Below are 23,819 nucleotides of genomic sequence, written 5' to 3' on the forward strand. Positions count from 1 at the left end.
AGATAGTTCCTTGTCTTGGGTACATTAGGGACACTAAAGATATTAGTATTTTAGCATTAGAGGTCGTGAAAATCTACACAAAGCAGTGAACATATTTTGCAGACTGATGAAGAAAGGTTTTCTTATTTAGATTTTCGTAACTAAGAATTATACCTTCAGTTGGAAGATGCTCTGGAAGACTGGGAACAACCTCAACTAACTCCACCTCTGGAAATACTTCTCTGGTTGTATCAGGCTCTTTAAAGATATTAGTAGGTTTACACTTAGAAGTTATAAAAACAGTAGATTATATAACATGCAATTTTTGAGTCTTGAAGCCAAAGATATTCATCCAAGTTTGATGTTGTCGGAATGTACCTTTAGTTGCTGGTGTTCCTCTCTTTTTAGGAATAGTCACATATATCTTGTCCTCTGGAACAACTTTCTTGGGTGGTTCAGGCACTTAAAAGATATGAGTGTAGTTATATTTATAAATGGTGAAGGAGAGCATTGAGCTTTTAAAATGAGCCAAAAATAAATTTTCTTCACTGGGTCATTGGTATTATATACCTTTTGCTACTTTGGTTTTTGTCTTTTGAGGATGAGTCACAAGTACTTTTTCTTCTGGAGACGATTCTTCAGATACTTCATAAACTTTAAAGATATTAGTATTTATACAATTAGAGGCATTTCAAGGTGGATGAAGAATAGTGTTAAGAAAAACATAATACATAATACACATCTATAACTCAAATGACTAGTACTACATAGATCCAAGTTAGTGACAATAACACACTGGCTAGGAAAAAGCCTCATTCCCAGTTTTATGATATATGACTTTTCAGCATTTCTTTATGATCATGATGGTAAAATTGAGGAATTCACTGGTCAGGGACTAGTATATAATTCTTTTACTTTGTCTGCAGAAAGCTACTGGTAAAATTTCCCTATTGTTGTTCATTTTTATGGATTTTTTTCTTAAAGAACAGGGTCGATGTTGAGTTGCACATCAAGAATTCTCCAATATTTGACCTACTGGAAATTCATCTAAGTCCTTTCCTGTTCCAGGAACCTAGTTATCTATATTTTCAAACCAAATCTAGTCTGTGGCTTCATATTCAATATGAATGTGAAAACCATTCAGAGATTGGAAGAAGAAAAGAAAAATAAGAATGATTAAATATTTGGAAAATAAGGCAACTGAAAAATAAAGATTTCTCCAGATTTCAGAAAGGAAGACTGGCTGATAATAATAACCAAACTCAAGTATAGAAAGGGTATTCAGAGGAGGGAGTCATCATATATTTTTATCCAAACCTATTATTATAGGGTGACAAAAATTGGATTTAACTTTTACATTCAAATAAATGGAAGGATATCTTGACTGCTGGCATTTTCACTATTCAGATTATTAAACAGTATTCTATTCAGAATATTTTTTTACTCATATTATTTTACTCTTCAAATTAATTAATCATAATTTTGCATGAAGGCAAAACCAAAAATGGCTTGAGAATTCTTTTGAGGTTCTAATGGCCTTGTAAATCGATGGGTATTTGAATAGCACTGCCAAAATGTTTACAACGATTGTTGCAAAGAGTAAAAAATACTAATGCTGAAGTATTTTGATTCTACATATCCAAGTAAAATATTATTATCAAGTTAAAGAAAATTGCCTTATGGTCTGAGAAAATGAATTGCTGAAAAGCAGAAGACATTTGTACACAGAACAGGTTAACAAGACAATGACAAATTCAACAAGACAAATGACTTTTCTAAAATTGGGTAATGGTATACATACAGGACTCTTTATTTTTTAAATTGGTGAGGAAATATACCTTGTCTGAGGCTAACAGTCACTCAAATTATCTAATTTTAGCCAAATATTTTTGGCATGTTAGGATTTTACAGGGTATTAGTATATTTACTTTTAAAAGCTATGAAGACAAACACAGACGAACCAAAGAGAACCACCAGTTTTTCTACACTCACTGTACATCGTTGCATCTTCAGAAAGAACTATGGGTGATATTTCTTCTTGAATACTTTTCTTAGGCATCTCAGGAACTTCAAAGATATTAGTATATTAATTGTAATAAATACCAAATATAAGATACTAAGAATATAAAGAAACAAAATACAAATATTTATATCACTCACATTCACTTTAAGCCATGAATAACTAAACACAGCGTTATTTCATGTTGTGATTAGTATCAGTGTATACCTTTAGCTGGTGGAACTTCAGGCTTTTTAGGAACAGCTTCACGAACTTTTTCTTCTGGAACAATTTTCTTGGATACTTCAGGTGCTTTAAAGATATTTATTTTAAAAAATTGCATCATTGGGTGTAAAATATCAAGACAAAAAGGGGCATCTAACAAGGAGAATGTCCAAAAATCCCCAAATTATAAGTCATCTAAACACACAATCAATGCATCTCTCTAGACGGCCTTGTTGATGAGTTGTTGATTTGTCATATTAGAAGGACTTTGCCCTTTGGATACAACATCATTTTCTATTGTCACTTGGAACATGTTTATTTGTTTCCAGAGCTACTTGAAAATAGCTTCCAAAATGAATTATTTTTGAAAAAGAAGTTGAGGGGTCAATATTTAAATATTGCTTAAGAAGAGGATCAATACAAATAAAACCAACTTTTAGGCTTAGGCCTGTGTTCCCAGAGGGTAGTCACAAAAGGGAGGATTATGTCATGGGACATAAATTGAAGTTTACATAATTCAGCCATTTTGTGGCGTTGAGGGGAGAACAATCTCTCTCTCTTTCTTCCCATAATAAATGAGTAAAAGGGAGGTTTGTATTAGTGGCGAATCAGCAAAGGCAGATACCTTTAGCTGGTGGAACTTTGAGCTCTTCAGGAACACGTACTTTTTCTTCTATCACAATTTTCTTGGGTACTTCAGGTACTTTGGAGACAGTAGTAATAGTTTCTTTTACTTTTAAACATTCATAAAGATTTTTTAACAAGTAGAGCGTAAGAGAAATGTAAAGACAGAAAAGAACATAGCCACAGTACAAAATACAGACATCACTGTATCAAATACATTACAGTAATTAAAATGAGTTGAATTTTGATAACAAATACAACAACAAAAATCCAGGGGAATTTCCCATGTAAGAATCATAAGAACTTGACAAGAAAAATGAATAAGACGCCTTCAGCTGGTGCTCTTTCTGCTTGTTTTGGTGGAATAATTGATATTTTCTCTTCAGTGATAATATTCTTAAATGCTTCAGAGACTTAAAGATGTAAGTATATATTATTTATAAGCTACTGTTTTTCATTTTTATTGTGAAATTCAAGAGGTTTAAAAACTGAACAGGGCTTCCCTGGTGGCGCAGTGATTAAGAATCTGCCTGCCAATGCAGGGGACACCGGTTTGAGCCCTGGTCCGGGAAGATCCCACATGACGCAGAGCAACTAGGCCCACATGCCACAGCACCTGAGCCTGCGCTCTAGAGCCTGCGAGCCACAACTACTGAGCCCATGTGCCACAACTACGGAAGCCCGTGTGCCTAGAGCCTGTGCTCCACAACAAGAGAAGCCACCGCAATGAGAAGCCCACGCACAGCAACGAAGAGTAGCCCCCGCTCGCCGCAACTAGAGAAAGCCTGCGCAGCAGCGAAGACCCAACACAACCAAAAATAAAAAAAAAACAAAAAAACAGAAACTGAACAAAGCAGGGACATTAAACACACAGTCACAATGTATTTATATTTACTAGGCCATTAAAATTAATAATTAACAGGAAAACAGGGATTTATCAATAAGCAGGTTAGTGAATATATAATCAAAGAGTACCAAAGAAGGAAAACTGGGTTCACTGTTTGGTTAGTAGTGATATTGCTTTGGGTATTTTAAGTATAACAGTGACTTTCTTTTTTGATAGAACTTTCTTTAGCCCCTCACTCACTTTCAAGATATTAGTTTGTTTTAGACATTCCAGAAACACAAAACACAGAAGAAAAACATCAAGTAGAATTCAAACTTGTAAAGCAGCCAAGGTGCTACTGTATGTAAAATTAGGTAAGTAATTTTTCACCAATAAAATACCTTTAGCTGGTGGCTCTTCTCGAGGAACAACTTTAGTAGGTGGTTTTTTTGGAGGGATGATTTTCTTGGATATCTCAGGCCCTTTAAAGATATTAGTGTTTTGGTTTAGCATGAACTCCTGAAGTATCATGGCACACGATGACTAAAATTAGTACAATGAGGGCTCATAAAATGCTTTCTCTATTCATATTTAAAAAGTTTATACCACACCTACTTCCAAAAAAGATTTGATTTTGCTAAATTTCATCTGTATTGTAAATTTACTGTGTATACTAAGCACACACACATTCCTTCATATTACACACATATTATTAATTTGTTCAAGAGCTGGAGTAGTCTTGCAGAGAATGTATTTGTTGGTTTATCCTCAGAATACACTAGAATGCAGGTGCTACTACCACACTTCATTTCCTTCCTTAATGTTATTTCTCCTGAAAATATCATAAAATGGTGGAAGATTTGGGTAAGTAATTATCAGTTTGTGAACAGTTGACTGAAATGCTAACAAAGCAATGGTTCTTTTGCCTGGACATGTAAATTCCTCAGTGAACTGAGGAGTTTCTTTCTCACTCAGCTGATGACACTGGCCAGATATTTTGGTACCTGTAACAATCACGTAACACTCTTACTTGGATTTAAAAAGGAATCCACAAATTCATACCGTGAATTATGTTATCTCCTTAGGTAAGTAGATATCAAACATTATTATCTTGTTGGCTAAAATTATACTCTGTGGTTAATCTCTATATCAATCATTGTTATCAAGTAGTTTAAACTCATGCTTAAAGTATTTCATGATTTTATCATGGAAAGTAAGTGGGTTTCTAATGTCCAAACTGAATATGAAATGTACTTTAAAAAAGAAGTTAGAGCAACATGTAACAATTTGTAATATCTGCACAATTCCCTATACCTTTAGGTGGAGCTTTGGGTTTTTCATATACTTCCACTTCTTCAGCCTCTAAGACTTCTATTACCCTATGGATTTCTTCAACTTCGTGTACTTCTTCTTCAGCTCTATACTCTTCTACTTTGAGGACTTCTTCAACCTCATGGAACTCTTCTTCTTCAAAGTATTCTTCAACCTCATGGAGCTCTTCTTCATGAGCTTTTTCCACTTGTGCTTCCATTATTTCTAATTCTGCTCTTTCTTTTACTGCTTCCCTTTTGTGGATGGCAAATGATATTTTTTCTTCAAGAAGAGCTCTCCCTGAAAGAGCATCTATTTTAAGAGATCTATTTTTTTTAAACACAGCAGAAATGAAGACGTAAATTCAAAATATAAAAACAACTGAGAAAGACTTTCATGCAACAACACGTGAAAATCAAAGATCTTCCCAAAAGTACCTTTAGCTGGGGGAACAGCTTCTCTTTTAGGCACAGGGACTTTCTTTTCAGGGACTTTCTTTTCTGGGACTTTCTTTTGAACTTCTGGCACTTTAAAGATATAGTTTTAATATTTGAGACTGTCAAGAGCAAGATTCCACAGGCAAAAGACATCAAAAAATGATCAAGACACGTAGACATAAAACATAAAAATCTTAATGGAAAAGATTATAACAAAGTTCAGGTTAAAAAGAGAATATGTACCTTTGGCAGGAGGGGCCTCCTTTTTCTGAACAGGAACATGTACTTTTTCTTCAGGAACCTTCTTTGGCACTTTAAAGATATGAGGCGTTTCAGTTAGCTGACAATACTCAATGATAAACATGAAATAAAAACATCAGAAACAACATCAACATTACAATAATCAAAGTCTAAGAAGTCACTCTATTGTAAAATTGGATACCAATTTTAGAGGCTATAAAGATATTTTTCCAAATCACTCATTTGTACTAGCCATACCTTAGAAGAAGGTATGTCCACAAAGAACCTGTGCTATCCTTTTTTTTTTTTTTAATAGCAGGGATTACCAATATTGGGCCTACTTCTACTATTTTTAATTTGATGAAGGCTTTTTTCAAGTGATTACCATCATAGAGTACTTAAGCCTTGATACACGTGTCATGTTCTGCTGGGCACTATCGTGTCTGATGAGGATGTCTACTGCAATAGGGACAGCATAACTTAATCAATTAGGAGTGCTACTGAAGCATTAACCTAATTAGGAACAATGAGAGATAGATGTTTTCTAATAACCTTGAATGCTCTGGCCAGATATTACAAAAGGTACACGAGGCTCTTTAAAATAATTATTATCTAAGCATTAGAACCGATAACCCCCCTCCATAAAATAACACAGTAGACATAATTATTATAATAATTACAAGAGAAAATTCGACTTATGTAATGGAATAAAATCTAGGAATGGAATGTTGGGAAGAAGGATCCATTGTAATGTATATAAGTATAGAGAGATGTACTATTAACATTAAAATTCTCAGCTATTTAAAATAAGAATATTCTGGAATAATTCACTCACACACACACATACACACACATATAATCATTCATTAACATTCCAAAAAAGGCTAAAACAATCGAATGAATTATATTTGACAGGTTCTTAATCAATTTCATAAGTTTTCTATTTAAATGACTCTAAGAAAGTAATGAATGAAGATACTTTTGTTTTTTAAAAAGAAAATGAATGGGAATTTAAATATAGTGTCTTTAATAAAAGGATTTGTTATACCTTTAGCTGGTGGTGCCTCCACTTTCTTAGGAACAGGAGTAGGTGCTTCAGGTACTGCTTTCTTAACCACTTCAGGCACTTAAAAGATATTTCATGGACATTTTGAAAAATGACATGCAATTAACAGAACAACAACCATATACCAAAAAAACCCCCAAACACAAAACATTGGTTTATTTAAAAAATATATTGGCAACCTAAATGGTAATTGCAATATGAAGTACTGACTCTAAAGGTGAGAAGGATATTACTTAGAAATCCTATAAGCAAACATAATATCAACTACAAAAAGATTGTCATAGTCTTTAGCAACGATAGCCTAACAATTATTCTAAAGAGCAAACACCATAGAAATAGATTTTTCCCCACTTGAAGAAAAATACTAAGGATTGAAAACTAGGAGAAAGTATTACAATAGCATTTGGCCAAAAGAAAATTAAACTGTCAATAGCATAAAATTCTCTCTCTCATTCTAACTGAATTGTAGACGCAGTAGAAAAAGTTGGGTCAAGAAAAGGAACACAAAGTTTCAGGTGCAAGTTGTAATTAATCTTCAATTTATCATTGATATGATGTAAGAAAAGTATACTGGCGAATATCAGGTTTAGATGAATTCTGAGAAAGATTCGGAGCACCATATATTTTAAATGTCCAACTCATAAAAGCAGCTGTACCTCTAGGTGGCGCCACCTTCTCAACCTCCTCTATGCTAGGTGGTTCCTCTGGGATCTCTTCTTCTGGAATAGGCTCTTCAGGCTCCTCAAACACTTTAAAAAAGATTATTATTTTGTAAATTATTTTTATAATTCATTTGAATATTAGACTAAAATGATACATCTGAAAACTGAGGTTGTCTTATCAGCATAGTTAACTCAGCCTTCTAAGTGCATGTGAAAACTCACTCATCCTTGAAAAAAGTCTTACTGTGTCTTCAAAATATGTTAGGCCTTTCACAGAATTTTAGAACTGGAAAGGACTTCAGAAAGAATTTAGTTTAAATTATTATTATTATTTTTAATGGAGGTGGATTTTTTTGAAGTCAAACATTCACTTAGGGGTAGAAGTCAGATTTTCTGCACCAGTTACTTAGGCTTAACTGGAACTCCTCCTGGAGAAGTTAATCCCACAACTGCCCACCAAGTCATCTGATGAAAAATTTCCCATGGCAAATACAGTTTCCCTTAAAAGATTCTCATTAAAGTAAAACAAACAAACAAAACAAACAAGGAAACAAATAGGCTAAGCATGTAAGAAGAGAGATTTGATCGGTTTTAGTTTGCCTATCCAGTTTCTACTAGGTAAAGAATAATTTATTTTACAGTGTGAATACATTTATTTTCTGGAGTGAAATGTGCATTTACCTCCTGAAAATATTAGACAAAAATAAGACAATGATGCTTTTGAAAATGCTATTTTCTTAGAAAGTCATCTACCTTCAACTGGTGGAACTTCCTCCTCTTTAGGGACAATGATTCGTCTTTCTTCCACTTTCTTAGGCACCTCAGGAACTTAAAAGATATTGATTGTTTTAGGCACTTAAAATGCAAGAACCAAGAGGAGTACATAAAGACCAAGTTCCCCGTTTTTCAACACAAGAGAGTTAATAACAGAATGCACATGCACCAGATGAAACATTGACATTTCATAGCATCAGTTAATGAGACAAAAATAAGAGGTTTGTGGTTTAAGATAAAGGGTCCATTAAAGAGACATTCTATCTTTTACTGCTGGAGCCTCTACTTTTTTAGGGAGAGCAATGGGTACTTCAGGGACTGGTTTCTTAGGTACTTCAGGCTCTTTAAAGATATATAAGTTTAGTATTTTTATTTTGTAGGAACAACACACATAGACAAACCAACATAAAATACACAAACACAAAGTGGAAGAACTGACACAGCACAAACACGGGTGCAGCAGAGTCCCAGCTAACGACTACACACAGACCACACAATGCAAACGTCTATATGGAACATTCCTAAGTGAAGAGCATCAGAGTTCAACATCGGGGCAGCAAACACACCCCTGTTGGGAGTGATGTACCTTTGGCAGGAGGAGCCACTGCTTTCTTAAGACCAGGAGGAGGCACCTTCTTTTCTGGCTCAGGCTTCTTAGGCACCACAGGCACTTTCAAGATATTATTTTATTTTGTAAGTTCAGTTTCACAAACACAGAGACAATGGACACCACGATAATGTAAGTTATGTTAACAAATACTGGGAAATGGGACATTTTGGCTTTTACAGGTGAAGAAAGAAATGGCAGTGTCTAATTCGCTTGGGAATCGCAGTACCTGTGGCAGGAGGAGCCGCCTCTTTCTTGGGAGTGATCACTTTCTTCTCTGGCACTTTCTTCTTAACCTCAGGCACTTTAAAGACATCATTCCATGATAAGAATTTATTGTGAGGGACAAAAAAGAGAGAACACAGGAAGTCCACAGAGAAAGACCAACATGCAAGAGTTGCTCAGGGTAGGGACCTAATGCAAGTCAGGAGCCCAAGTGTGATGATATAATTAGGTTTTGTGAAGGAAGGGATCAGCAACCTGTCTGAATACCAGAGGACAGATGCTGTCATTTCATCCACTTAAATTTCACTAGAAATTAATTAAATCAAATCATTGTCTAAAAAATATTTCTGAATTCCTGAAATCCAATAAAGGATCGGCTTTACTGTTTCACTGATTATAAGACTACTTAACCTAGTGGAGAGGTCATGGTTATTTTAAGTAGTGATGTCATAAACTTTTGCAGAAAATATTATTGAGCTTTAAGGCACAAATATATTATGTCCTGTACTATGAACTGATTGAATACGATAAATCTGGATACTATTCATTCAGTAATAGAGTACTTTTATATACCTTACTTTATTTTATCCTCACAATAATATCTGAGCCCACTAGAACTGACATTAGTATCCCCATTTAATAGGAGAGGAACTTTAGGCTCAGATCAGTTAAAGGACTTGCTCAGGCTAACACAGCAAGATACAAATTCAAGGCTAAAATCAAAACCTGCTGGGCTTCCATTTGTATGTACGTATCAGAAGACATAAGCTATTATGCAATGCTTTCATAAATACATTAATCTTTCTTTTACCTTTTCATCCTGATGTTATAAAGGCACTTAATATACATGGTTGAAGGATGACATTTAGGAAGATTTGTTCATCATATTTTTCAGGTATTTTTTGTGTAGATAATTTAGCCTTGTAAAATATCTATATGAAAATTATTATGTTTAATAAAATTATAGGGAATTGGATAGAAGTTTTGGGGCAGTTTTGGGACAATACTTCCTTCCATCTTTGCTCTTGAATACTGCTTTGCAGGCAATAAAAAGTGGGTATCAGTGTTCCTGAACATTTTTAGAAATTAATGTGACTATCTAGTTTATAAACATAAATTTTCCTAAATCCCAGTTCAACTATAATTTTTCTGGTGAATGTATGGATGAAGAATGTGCATTCACTTTGGGGAGGTGTACCTTTGGGTGGTGGAGGTTCCACTTTTTTAGGAGCTGGAACAGGGACTTTCTTCTCTGGTACAGGTTTCTTTGGCACTTCAGGCACTTAAAAACATTCATTTTAAGACATTAAAAATCACATGTACAGCACTGTATATGTAACAAAAAGACACATGAGAATAAGGCCACAAACGACTAAATAACATTTCATATCATAAAATTTGAAAAGACATTCAGATGATTTACAAAAAAATAGACACATAAGACAGACACAAAACAATAAGAGCACACATGTCTGGAATGTTTTCTAAGATTTAGATGGTAGAAGACATAGAGAGTAAAGCAACATAGATAAAATTAGAGATGAACAAAAAGATGGAAAGGCAGAATTCAACACAAAAGAGGCCTGATGACTTCAAGAAGAACTGCTATACCTCGTGCAGGTACTGGCACCTTAGGTTTAATTTCTGGAAGAACTTCTTCTTCTTCAGGTACAACTTCTTCCTCAGGTACAAATTCTTCCTCCCCAGGAGGAATTTCCTCTTCTTCAGGAGCAACTTCCTCTTCCTCTGATAGAATTTCCTCTTCCTCTCGTGGAACTTCCTCTTCCTCTGGTGGAACTTCCTCTTCCTCTGGTGGAAATTCCTCTTCCTCAGGTGGAATTTCCTCTCCTGCTGGTGGAACTTCCTCTTCCTCAGGTAGAACTTCCTCTTCAAGAACAATTTCTTCTTCAAATACAACTTTCTCTTCCCGAAGTAGAGCTACAGGAACTGGAACTGGAACTGGCTTGCGTTTCTTTGGCACTTTAAAGATATTTGTTCAATCGGACAAGCATCACTTTTATGTACAATATTCAAAACAGTGGGACAACATGAAAAGCAAATATTCTGTGATCATAAAGCATCAACTGTCACCAACATAAGTAATTATAGTTAGTGAGGCTGTATAATGCTAGTTAGTTTTCCTTGTTTGCCTTGGTTTTGTTCGAGATTAATGTACCTTTGGGTGATGGAGCTTCCACTTTTTTCGGAACAGGTGTTGGCTCCTTTTCTTCTGTGATGACCTTCTTGGGCACCACTGGCACTTTAAAGATATTATTTGTCTTTAAGAATGTGTTCTTTTACATGTCTTAGAGCAATAGACATAAAAAGGAATCATGAAATATCTGACTTTTATATTTCTAACAAGATAGACAATTGTTTAAAACATGTAATGCTATAAGGGAATTTGTATGTGAATATATGTAAATGTAAGGTTTTCTCCCATGGATTTTAAATGATGAAGCGATGTACCTTTTGCAGATGGAGCCTCTACTTCCTTAGGAGCAGGAACCAGCACCTTCTTCTCAGACACAGGCTTCTTGGGCACTTCTGGCACTTTAAAGAAATGATTTAGAGAAACATTTTATACAACCTAAAATTTTGAGTCTAAGCGTAGTTCCAAAAAGATTAAGGTCATAAGAGTATGACCAAATTACTTCAAGAAGCATTTTACCTTTAAAATAAAATCTTTTCTTTTCCGTAAAGGAATACTAAAGCATTGCATCCCCAAAGAGCACGTAATTGAACCATTTAATTTTTTACTCATATGCAAAGTTGAAATTTAAAAAATTTTATGACATTGCAAGTTCATGTACCTTCGGCAGGTGGAGCTTCCACCTTTTCAGGAACCGGTACTGGCACTCTCTCCTCTGGTACAGGTTTCTTGGGTACTTCAGGAACTTTAAAGATATCAAATAGGGTTAGTGTCAAATTTTTCACCCATAGAGAAGAATCTAGCAATTTGAGGCCTTATTGAAGCATCATAGATATTCTAACAATTTCACTTTAAGAATGAAAATAATAATTATAACAGCCACAAAACAAAGGCCAGAAAATGCACAAAAATTAAGAGTAAAAAACACTGAAAAAACTTAGACTGATAAAGACAACACACAATGTCTGGTAAATGATGACTTTGTCCATTTTGGTATTACAATTAGAATTTACTTTACTCTAAGAACTTTCCACTAAAGAGGAGGAGCCAAGCATGAAGCACCAGCATGCTTTGATGGTAAAATTCAGAGATGAATACACAATAAACTGCTCCAGTAACCAGCTTGTCTTGGCATTAATATTGTTAATATCATCATGGGGAAAGAACTGATACGGCTCACCAAGTTATACTATCAATACATGGGTAAATTATTACACCATTCCACTGATGGATTACAAAGAGATGTACCTTTAGCTGGTGGAGCCTTCTCTTTCTTAGGAATGGGCACAGGAACTTTCTCCTCTGGCTTCTTAGGAATCTCAGGCACTTTAAAGATATTGTTTATTGATAAGTTCTTACTACCAGTAACAACACATCCACACAAAGGATAGTTAACAAACAACAGGACAGTTTCAAAGAATAGACAGTAACACACACAAGGTTTTGAACTCAGAAGATAATTAGCTGTTTACATGCGGATGAAGTCTTTTATATGCTCATGATAAGAGTGGTGGTGTACCTTTTGCTGGTGGGGCTTCCTTCTTTTTGCGAACAAGAACAGGTTTCTTCTCTTCTGGAACAGGTTTCTTGGGTACCTCAGGCACTTTAAAGATATTATGAAGAATTTTGGAAATGTTGCAGAAAAGATATAAAATGTGAAAAGCAACTACCGAAATCATACTTTAGCATCTAAAAGTGTCTTTTTCTAAAATTATTTTCTAAAACAAGCAGAATTGGTCATCAGTGCTAATAAGCCCCAGAATCTGACCAAATTGGATACAAAAGATGCTGCTGCTTATCCCTTGGCAGGAGATATAATCTACCTTTGACGGGTACCACTGGTACCACTTCTTCAGTTATGAGTTCCTCTTCTTCTTCAGTTATGAGTTCTTCTTTTTCATCAATGTACTCTTCGTCTTCAAAATATTCCTCTACTTGGGTTACAGCTTCCTCTTCAAAGGCAATCTCTTCTGGTTGTCTTTTGGGTACTTCAGGCACTTTAAAGATATTATCTTGAGGTTGGATATTTTCCAATTATTCAATAAAATTAAGACACGTTAGGAACATAGCCATTTGTAATAGAAGAAGGAATAGGCTTTATCTTTCCCACAGAAGAACTTTACACATAGAACTGAACATGAATTTCACACCAAAAAAGACAAACAACACATTAAAAAGAGTGAATATAGGTACCTCTAACAGGTGCTGCTACTTCTTTTTTAGGAACAGGTACTTTTCCTTCTGTGGCAACCCTCTTGGGCTTCATGGGCACTTAAAACATTAAGTATAAGGAGATTTTATTGTCAGAAACAGGGTACCCAGCGAATGCTTGCTTTATTGTATTTTAAGGAAATAGAGTAATGCTGCAAGTGCCTATCATATAAGAGATATGTGATTGTTCATTTATAAGAAACTTCAGACTCTCCATGGAAAGGATTCTGAACCTTACTGGAATAAAAACGTACAAAAGTACTCAAGGAGGTCTGAGGTAGCAGAGACCAAGTGTGAAGTGATGTTTAGTGTTCGGGTATCTCTGCTTGTATGAAACATCCTTTACTGAAAAGCTAAATTTACTTCTGAATAAGTATACTTTCTGAAATTGCAGCGAAGTTACTTAATACTTAGTAAAAAGCAGGGAAAAATGGTTAGACATTGAGTTAACTCTTTTTTTCAATCTTCAAAATGACTTTAGGATCAATAAACAGGTATTAAACTGTGGTGAATATTGTTATATCCTCACATCAATTTAGATAAGTCAGGAATGTGCCAAATGGTCACTGATTTTAAATCCAAACATTCTATTTTATATGTATTGTAGCCATGTGTTAGGACACAGCCATTGTATAAGAAGCTATGGTTGAAATAACTTTTCCTTTTAAGATAACATTATCTTTTTATCCTGTATTTACAGATTTTTACATCCAACATCCACCTAACGATTAATATAAAAGACACAAAACAGTGAAGAAAAAAAAAAAAGCAAAACACAGCTGCTTTAGTTTTAAAAGAGACATTAAAAAAGACCACAATCGAGGAAGGAAATTATACCTTTATCAGCTGGTTCAGTCACCTGCTCTTTTTCACGTCTGATAATTGAAATGTGTATTTTTTCCTCAACAACTTTCTTTGCTTCTTCAGGCACTTTAAAGATATTAATTATTAAAGACCATTAAAACAAACCACACGAATATCATGTAAATAAAAATACATGAAATGCTGAGCAATGTAAGAATCAGCACCAAACAATATATTCAGTAAAGACAAAGAACATCAGACAAGGTAGTAAGACACGTTTATAGAACATAAGTAAAAAAGATGTTTTTGGTAGTTATTACGCTGCCATGTACCTTTGGGCGGTGGAGGTTTGAGTTTCTTAGGAATGGGTACTGGTACTTTTTCTTCAGGGACCACTTTCTTCGGCACTTTAAAATATCAATATTAACAGATTTTAAAACCTGAACCAAATTTCTTAAGAGTAGTAAGAAGAAAAAAATAAGAAATATGATGTACAACATAATGACCCCAAACACACACACGATTGGTACACTGCCACTTCAACATGGATTTATAGTTGGACAGACATGTAGGGACCACAGGTCTCATGACTGATAATGTTTTTCTCACTCTACCTTTAGCTGGTGGGATCTTTAATTTTGTGGGAACCGGTTCTTCCTGGACAGGCTTTACTGGGATGGGCTTCTCAGGTTCTTTAAAAATATATAAAGGGTATTTAATGTTAGACATTTTTGTTAGAATATAAAAAAATGATATTTCTTCAATGGATACGAAGAATTAAAATAATATATCTTATCTACAGCATAGGCATAGCCTCTAGAGGTGAGTGAGAATCAGAGATCCAAGTAGAATAAGGTATAAAAGACCTAAAAAAGCTTTTATTGCTATTTCCTCCTTGCTATTTACCTCAGTTAGGTAATTGCGACTCTCTTTTACATATTATATTATCATTTCACTTCAGGTAGACAAAATCATGGTTAAACTCCTCCCCATATAATATTGTTTTTTAATTCTATTTGTAAAACTACATAGAACATTCTCAAAGTTAGGCTGTGAAACATCAAAAATAGAATAAGTGAAATAATATTGCTTCATTTTGAAATTCCAATAGAAACTTATTCCTACAGATTTGATCTTCACAAAGATAAAACACAATGGCTTGTGTTGGCTTTCTCTGTGTTTACTTTTGAAGCAGTCTTTGTGAAGTTTTGATGATGGGAACCCCGAGGGTAGGGTGTTTTCTCAATAGCCTATTATGTTTGATAATAACAAGCTTCAGGATGAGAGACGTTCAGAAATTTTTGGTCATGTATTAGAATGATCAAGGGCCCTTGAAGATAGACTCTTGACCTTTTGGAGAAAGAAATGTAATGACATTTTCTTATAAGCAAAAAGAAGAGAGGAAATAGATTATGCCCAGAACCAAACTCTAACAGCAACTTTACGATTTATAGAGATTTGTTTTTCTAGAAGTTATCCAAGAAAAAAAATTCTGAATTTGCCAAACAAAACAAAGTTCTTTCCAAATTTCTTTGGGCATTCAAAATTTTATCCTGTTCTATGGATTTTGCTCATATTTAATGTGGTTTCAGGTTTGCAGTTCTGCTCATACCTGTGACGTATTCTTCATGTTCTTTATACTCTTCATAATGTTCGAATTCATGTTCCTCATATGCTTCATATTGATCATATTCTTCTGTTGGTTCATACTCCTCAAATTCTTTATAATCATATTCTTCATATTCCTCTTCCCATTGTACTGGAACAGTTTCTTCTTCCTGGGTGTCAGCCCATTCTTCCTCTGCTGTTACAGTTACTTCTGGAATAATATTGATAACAGGTGCCTTTTACTTGAAGCCCATTTAGGGACCATAGTGACAATGTGCTGTGATCTCATTCCTTGGTGATGGTCTCATGCACTGGTTATGGGAGACCCTGACTGTCCTTTGCTGGCCAAGGTATTACAGAGTGTACATTTGCTATTTATAATTTCAAATGTTAGATTCCCTGCCTTTAGGCAACAATAAGCCAATAAAGAATGAGAGTCAAATTAGAAACTAACAGGCAAAGAGCTGTGTAGGTTCGTGCTTCATTTTATTATTTAGTCAAAACACAACACACCTTTAGCTGCTGGAGGTTCTCTTTTTGGAACTTCAATGGATACCTTTTGTTCTTTAACAGCTCTTTTCCTGAGTTCAGTCACTTTAAAAAGAGTAATTATTAAAAGTGAATTGCAAGATTCATAATAACATGTGTTAAGAGAACTTGTATATGCACAATCCAAGGACAAAGAGGACAAAGATGACCAAAACCACACTCGCTGTTTAAATTTTTCATTTAAGTGGTAAGAAAAATCAATAGACTCGGAAATAAACACGTTCTAATATATATATAAATACCTTTTTCTAAGCTACTTAATACTTAAAAGACATTGAATAACTTTAAGAAGATCAAGTAGTATTTATAAAAGAAATAAAAAAAGACAACTAGACAGTATAAACAATGACTATCAAACAAGCATTAGACAGAAGGTTGCATCACATGAATAGTTTCCTCACTTTAATTCTAAGGTGTTTTCATAAGCTCTACTGGCACAATGTAGAAAATTGAGGATTTAAAAAATTTTAATTTCATCAAAGGTTGCCACACAAAACAAGCATTTCGGCAAAGGAGTTTAGTATATAGACAAAGACACATTAGAAGATAAATACATTTTAAGGGAAAGTATCTACACGTTTGTATGGAGTTTCACTTTTGTTTTTGTTTTTTATTTTTTGAGAAGAAGAGACAGAATATTTTCTGGTATCAGAAATATTTAGTTTTGAGATGATACGGAATAGCATATGCATATTACTTACTTTGTAATACATATTTAAATTATTTCCTCTAAGGATCCCAATTCCACTAGATTAGTTATACCTATAAGCTTATTTTGACACCTAAAAGCTTATGTTGTTTTTTGGAAAAGTTGGTATACCTTTTACTGGTGGCTCCTCCTCTTTTCTAGGCTTGAGTCTTGGAACTTTTTCTTCTGGAACAGCTCTCTTGGGTTCCTCAGGCACTTTAAAGACAGATTTCACTTTAAAGAACTGTTTTCCTCATTCAAACAACAAAAAGGTAGTTGTATAGTAGTAACTCAAACATAAAAGACTTGATATTTTCACGATTTCAAACATAAAACAACTATAACAATGACAACAAAAAACCAACACCCATAACTAGTGTATTTGGTAAAGAGAATAGGGTAGGTACAATATTCTGTGTATTGAAAGGCCCCATGTACCTCTTGGTCTTGGAGGCTCCACTCTTTTAGTTACAGCAATGTGAACTTTTTCTTCCTGGGCAATTTGCATGTGCCTCTCAGTCACTTGAAAGATAATTTTAGGATTACGGAGTTATATTACTTAAAGTGGAATTTTAAAAAATGTATTAGCCAGAAAGTATTGTGATTTTAGAGTATAACAATTTTACAAGGTACACACCAATGAACTTCACAACAAGTAATAGTCCACCATAGACAAGGCAATAATATATCCTTGCGGCCAACATACACCAATAACCTCCATACAGAAGGGGTGACCCAAGGACAGCAGTGAGAGGACGAGAAAGACAAGACATGTTTCTAGTTGTTGTGCTGGGGGGTTTCATCTACCTTTGGTGGGAAGAGGTTCTATCTCAGCCACTTTGGGACGAGCCCTTTTTTCAGGAACTGGTTTCTTTGGCTCTTCTGGCACTTAAAAGACATTGCACAACATGGTCAGACATACAAGTGTGAAAAACACTAAACATAGGCACACTTATTTTCTTGTTAATGTCATAAAAATTTGAAGAATGTACCAATTTAAGATTTAAAAAGACAGGCATTATTCAAGAATAAAGGAAAGCCCAATATACCTTTGGCTGGTGGCACCTTTTCCTTTTTGGGAACTGCAGCAGGAATTTTCTTTTCTGGCACAATTTTCTTAGGTACTTCAGGAACTTTAGAAATATTAGGTTGAAGAATATTAGTTTGCATTACAGGAGAAGTGTAATTTTGGGGCAAAGAACTCACTTTATGAAAAGATCACACATTTACACAAACATTAATGTTTACAGTCAGTAAAAATGTTTACACATATATGCTGACAAAACTGAGGCAGTTATTCAAACTAAAGGCATTATTATAGCTATTAAGACAAATGGTATCCTATTTCTTTGAGAGAGAATTGTACATTTAGCTGGTGGAGGCTCCTCTATTTTAGCAGGAGTTTTCGGTTTTGGTACAATTTTCTTCTCAGGCACTTGAAAAGATTATAAAATACATTTGTGGAAATGTCCAGATTTCTTTTTAATAAAAATTTAAGGAATATTTTTATTACACATGATACTCATCAACATTTGCAATACAGACAAAAAATTAACTACGAGAGGACATTAAGAATGGGACAAGCCAAACACATATGGGGCTAGAATTAATCTAAGAGTTGGTCTACCTGCGGCTGGTTCAGCGTCCACTTTCTTGGAAATAAAGTGCAGCTCTTCTTCTACAACATATTCATATTCCTCAGGCTCTTCCATCACTTTAAAGATATCAATTTCAAAGAAGATAGGTTGTAGTGTTTTTCATGTTTAATTTTAGCTGTACTTTATTAGGTCAAAAAGTAAGTAAAATAGTAAAAGTTTAACACTTTCCAACTCCCTGATTGTTCTCATTTAAAATACCCAAAGAAGAAGATTTTAATCAAAGCATATGCCTTAATCAAGAGCATAGAAAATAAGTTTCAGTAATTTAATTTTTAAGTGTAACATAAAGATAACAATGCTTGTATTCACAGGAAGAACAGGACAAGCGCAAGACGTAAACACAATCCTAGTGGCTAAGTTAACAAGAACACAGGAATTTGAAGACAAGTTTCAAAAATATACTTGAGGAATCATAAGTAGGTTCATAAGAAAGAAAAGACCTGTATTACATATGAAAAACCTACTGAGGACTTGGAAACAAGACTTTTTCCCCAAGTTTTGCAAGAGTAGCTATGGTGGACGAGGAAAGAGCCTTCCTATGATTTTTGAGTCTATGTGTATGAGATTAATTATAGAATGGAAAGATCTAGTTACAAACACTAGGAGTAAACTTAACAGGCTATGCATCTTTTCCCTAAATCTTTGGGCTTAATGGAAACATAAGAATATCATAAAATGTCTTTCCTTTTCATTAGCGTCTATAGTACTAAAAGAAATTTACAATGTATAAAAAACTGAAATTATATTCATGCAATGAGAACTTTCCTTGTGTACATGTTATGGTTTCCCAAACATTTCTAGAAGGGATAGGACCCTCTTTGAATCCATCAGATTCCTGACTTATGCCCATCTTGGCCTTTCCCAGGAAGCACAACAGAACTGGCGGGCTTCCTCTAGGGAGTCAAGTTTTGCTCTGTTCTAAGCCATTCCATTAAGACTGCACATCTGGATTTCACATGGACTTTTCTTCCAAGTGGAGAAGAGGTGGGGCCCCTTTTATTAGCCAGAGATACACTCAAGGGCAACTGCCTGTACAATTCTATCCATCTTTTCATTGCGAAGACAGTTAATTTATTGAGAAACTTACGGATTAATCTTTAAAGCAGAGCTACATTAAAACTTTCTTAGTAAAGTTCTTTCAGATATATAGCTTTAGCCAGAATGCTGAACTTTAGCAGTAAACCTAGGGGTGTCTTAATTCATTAAAAGGGTATCCCAACATTGAAATAAAGCTTGTTGTTCAATCCTAAGCTATAGAGAACTAGCTTTATAGGTATGTGAACATCTGAATAACAAATTGATCTAATGAAAGATATTACACGATTGTTTTCTCCATACATGGAATATTGGAAAGCCCTATGTGTTCAGTGCTTCACTCTCAAACCTGGCCTTGACTTCTGGAATGTAATAATGTATATAATTTCTTATTCATTTAAAATCTGTAAGTCAGGACACATTAGTGAGTTGTGCTATCAACACTGTTATTTGTTACCCATGTTTTAGACATTAGACTACCAAGGTGAAGATTAGGCCAGTCCACCATACTGAAACCAAGTCCCATCTACTGAAAGGATAAATGTGTATGGAGCTACTTGCACCATTAGTTACCTATAAATATGAAGGCTTGTTTCCTACAGAGCCAAGTTAGAGGGAATGGACAAGGAATACTTTGGATGTTTACTCTAATTAATGCTCCTGAGTCTGTGTTTTGATCAAAAGATACATCAAATAAGACCAGTAGATGTTCACTGAATTTGTGTCACTTTCATTAATCTGATAAATAATCTGTGAAGGAAAACAGCTTATCAAGACTCCAGGTCACCACTAGCTTATCTGCATTATTTACCTTCATATTCTGTAACCTCCACTTCCTCCTCCTCCTCCTCTCTTTCCTCTTCTCTATAAACTGAAACACATACTCTTTCCTCTTCTTCTGAATAACTCCATTCCTCCTCTGCGGATGCTTTAAAAGATAAGATTTACTTTAAATTCAGCCTGAATAGCCCACTGAAGTACTGATTATAACCATGTGTTCCCTATAGATGGGTAATGTTCTTCTATCTGCTTAGGGGGTGGTTTCACAGTGCTTCTTCATTACAAGAAGGAGAGAGCTGAGTTCAGATGAGGGGACAGTACAGCGCAAGACTGAGAAGAATATTCAGATTATGCCCAAATGAGGCCACTTTCACAATTACCACATGTTCAGCACCCCACTCACCCTCTTAGAATGATTCAGGACCAATGCAAACACAAAACATTCAGTCTCAGAGGCTACAACAGACACTGATAAGAACAACTTCTAAAGTAAACTATGTGGTAAGAAGAAAAGACTTGGAGGAAACACATGCAAACTCATTTCTCCCCTCACTTCCGATTATATACCTTTGTGCCGCACGACCTCCACTCTTTGAGGAACTGCAACGGATGGTTTTTCTTCACCGGCAAATCTTTTTTCTTCTACGACAGTTTTCTTAGAAACTTCAGTTTTAAGAAAGGATTAAAGTTGAAGCTTAAAAATCAAGAATCTTAACAATTTTCTCTCCCTAAAGTTTGGGGAAGATTTGCACAGTACACCACTTTCACTAGCAAGTTACATAACTTATCACGAGTATATACACACACAAATTCTATCCAAGAGAGACAAAGGGTCAGTACAAGAAGACACCAGATAGGAAAAAGAATCCACCAGCTAAAAGATTTTTGTCAGAGGCTTGAGACAAATCCTACCTAGGGGAGGAAGGGCTTTCTCAGCAGCAGGAACTGGCACGGGAACTTTCTCCTCAGGGACAGGTTTCTTAGGCAGAGCTGGAATTTAAAAACATTGTGCACTTTTAGAACTTCAGTGTTATCTCATTGAAGACCATCACAAAACACAGATACACACTCACGATGCACATATATCACAAGACTAACAAAATCATTGTTTGCCTAGGAACATAATATTATAAAGATGGTTCTTGGAAAGATGGAGAGACAATACCTTTTGGTGGTGGAACTTCTTCCTTTTTCCGAGGAACAGGTCTTTTTTCTTCAGGAACTTTCTTCTTTGGTATTTCTGGCACTTAAAGGATAGTATTTGATTTAAAAATTCTCAGAAAGGCAAAGTAAATGAGCAACATAGAACTTGCAGGCCCATTAAAGAAGATATGCAATTAAAGAAGCTTGAAGGGAAGATAAGGTTATTTCGTGGAGAAGGGATGAGGTTACCTGCTGGTGGTGGAGATTCCTCCCTTTCAGTGATGATGGTTATTTTTTCTTCTGTGACAACCGTCTTCTGTACTTCAGGAACTTGAAAAGACATTCATTTTTAGAGTTAACTTTATATTTTCCGAAGTAGCTAATGGACAGTTATTTTGTAAGAAAGTAGGCAGGTGGACAGACACTTTTGTGGAATTCTTACACCATAAAACATTCATTTTGAATGAAACAAACTAAATTAGATAATTAAACACAAAAATGTTTTATACTCAAGACATAAAAACAGGGCTTCCTTACTAAGCAAGTCATTGTACCTTTAGCTGGCGGAGCTTCCTTTTTCTTTGCAACAGGAACAGGAATCTTTTCTTCAGGGACAGGTTTCCTGAGCACCTCTGGGACTTAAAGTTTTTAAAATAGAATGTTAGTTCAGCCATATGTCACTTTTATGAATGGATATAGGCACACACACACAAATCTTTACATAGTTTACTAACGTTATAGGTTTTCTATGCATCGGCAAAATAATGCACAAAATTAAACTATAGTTTTCTAAAGGTCACATGTGGTAAATGTCCCAAGTAATGTTACAGAGGCATTTAGGCGATTAAAAACGAGTTATATACACAGAAGGATGTGCACAGAATTCATTCTTTCTTTATATATTGGTATGCTTTTGATAAAAACAAATTAGTCTAACATTGTAAAGCAATTATACTCCAGTAAAAATACCAAATTAGTCAGTAATTATATAAACAATATAGAGTGTGGATATAGTATGTAGAAAAATCCCTTTACTCTTTGTATTGAGAAATGGAATCCAAAACAACAATGGGTATAATTTATCTAAGACTATCTTAGACTAAGATGTCGTTAGAATGGTTGCATCTATATCATTTTTTTTTCTATTTCTCTTCTGAATTTTTTTTTTTTTTTGGTGCACCTGTAGTGTCTATAAAACTCAGGAAACACTCTTTTGCTAGGGTAGCCCTCTCAGTATGATATCTGTGTGTCAGTGACTTTGGGGAGTTCTGTGTGCAAAATTTTGTGGGTATGTACATATGTGCTTTTCTCTAAGAGGCTCCATAGTTTTCAATAGGGTCTATGACCCAAAGAAGGTTTACAATGGGTTTAATTTATCTATTCTAAGTGTTGATGATGTTGAATTTTTAAGTGGCTGATGTAGTTCTAACAGCATGCATTATCGGTAGTAATTTTTTCCATTTTAAATAAGATATTGGCAATTTTTTTGAACATCTGCACCTCTACACTTGCATTTGTAATATCTTGATGTAGTTATACAGATACACATTGATACATGTATATATTATGTTATGTATACATGGGATGTTTATACATACATGTTACTAAGTGTATTTATTTTCATGTATAAATGAGACCTGCCTCTGAGTCTCCTCCAGGAGTGACCAAGAGGCTTTGGAATTAGTACTGGTTTTAGTAATATAACCTTTTCATTATAATCATATTTTATTTTCATATAATCATTATATTTTAATGATTAGATAATAATCAGAAATCATTCTTAAAAATCATTTGGTTAAAAAAAAAGACCCTAAAGAAATAAAAACTGTAATTTGAAAAGATACATGCACCCCAGTGTTTATAGCAGCATTATTTACAATTGCCAAGATATAGAAGCAACCTAAGTGTCCATCAACAGACGAATGGATAAAGAAGATGTGGTATATATTTACAATGGAATACTACTCAGCCATAAAGAAGAATGAAGTGCTGCCATTTGCAAAAACATGGATGGACTTGGAGGGTATTATGCTAAATGAAATAAGTCAGAGAGCGACAAGTACTGGATAATATCACTTACATGTAGAATCTAAAAAATACAACAAACTAGTGAACATAACAAAAAAGAAGCATACTCACAGATATAGAGAACAAGTTAGTGGTTACCAGTGGGGAGAGGTAAGTGGGGAGGAGCAGTAGGGGATTAAGAGGTACAA

At 34.7% G+C, this 23,819-nt stretch overlaps 1 protein-coding gene across 2 annotated transcripts in view; it reads right to left on the bottom strand.

The window, feature by feature from the left end:
* The window catches only part of TTN (titin), a 287,640-nt gene that overhangs the window by 140,997 nt on the left and 122,824 nt on the right, over positions 1 to 23,819 (bottom strand). For both annotated transcript variants that reach the window (XM_057551572.1, XM_057551571.1), the window contains 36 exons: positions 22,158 to 22,241; positions 21,853 to 21,933; positions 21,626 to 21,706; positions 21,373 to 21,450; positions 21,028 to 21,123; positions 20,492 to 20,608; positions 18,615 to 18,701; positions 18,037 to 18,120; positions 17,795 to 17,875; positions 17,426 to 17,509; positions 17,120 to 17,203; positions 16,264 to 16,344; positions 15,755 to 15,961; positions 14,757 to 14,834; positions 14,475 to 14,549; positions 14,176 to 14,268; positions 13,321 to 13,398; positions 12,951 to 13,124; positions 12,647 to 12,730; positions 12,376 to 12,453; positions 11,789 to 11,872; positions 11,445 to 11,528; positions 11,152 to 11,235; positions 10,587 to 10,955; positions 10,174 to 10,257; positions 8,980 to 9,054; positions 8,730 to 8,813; positions 8,123 to 8,197; positions 7,364 to 7,456; positions 6,690 to 6,767; positions 5,645 to 5,713; positions 5,402 to 5,491; positions 4,968 to 5,264; positions 4,055 to 4,135; positions 2,829 to 2,906; positions 2,207 to 2,290 (listed from right to left, as the gene is read on the bottom strand). In XM_057551572.1, the coding sequence (XP_057407555.1) occupies positions 2,207 to 2,290; positions 2,829 to 2,906; positions 4,055 to 4,135; positions 4,968 to 5,264; positions 5,402 to 5,491; positions 5,645 to 5,713; positions 6,690 to 6,767; positions 7,364 to 7,456; positions 8,123 to 8,197; positions 8,730 to 8,813; positions 8,980 to 9,054; positions 10,174 to 10,257; positions 10,587 to 10,955; positions 11,152 to 11,235; positions 11,445 to 11,528; positions 11,789 to 11,872; positions 12,376 to 12,453; positions 12,647 to 12,730; positions 12,951 to 13,124; positions 13,321 to 13,398; positions 14,176 to 14,268; positions 14,475 to 14,549; positions 14,757 to 14,834; positions 15,755 to 15,961; positions 16,264 to 16,344; positions 17,120 to 17,203; positions 17,426 to 17,509; positions 17,795 to 17,875; positions 18,037 to 18,120; positions 18,615 to 18,701; positions 20,492 to 20,608; positions 21,028 to 21,123; positions 21,373 to 21,450; positions 21,626 to 21,706; positions 21,853 to 21,933; positions 22,158 to 22,241 (3,714 nt within the window). The remainder of the gene's footprint in view (positions 1 to 2,206; positions 2,291 to 2,828; positions 2,907 to 4,054; positions 4,136 to 4,967; positions 5,265 to 5,401; positions 5,492 to 5,644; positions 5,714 to 6,689; positions 6,768 to 7,363; positions 7,457 to 8,122; positions 8,198 to 8,729; positions 8,814 to 8,979; positions 9,055 to 10,173; positions 10,258 to 10,586; positions 10,956 to 11,151; positions 11,236 to 11,444; positions 11,529 to 11,788; positions 11,873 to 12,375; positions 12,454 to 12,646; positions 12,731 to 12,950; positions 13,125 to 13,320; positions 13,399 to 14,175; positions 14,269 to 14,474; positions 14,550 to 14,756; positions 14,835 to 15,754; positions 15,962 to 16,263; positions 16,345 to 17,119; positions 17,204 to 17,425; positions 17,510 to 17,794; positions 17,876 to 18,036; positions 18,121 to 18,614; positions 18,702 to 20,491; positions 20,609 to 21,027; positions 21,124 to 21,372; positions 21,451 to 21,625; positions 21,707 to 21,852; positions 21,934 to 22,157; positions 22,242 to 23,819) is intronic.

The sequence above is a fragment of the Balaenoptera acutorostrata genome, chromosome 8 (genome assembly GCF_949987535.1).
Source record: "Balaenoptera acutorostrata chromosome 8, mBalAcu1.1, whole genome shotgun sequence".
NCBI lineage: Eukaryota > Metazoa > Chordata > Mammalia > Artiodactyla > Balaenopteridae > Balaenoptera > Balaenoptera acutorostrata.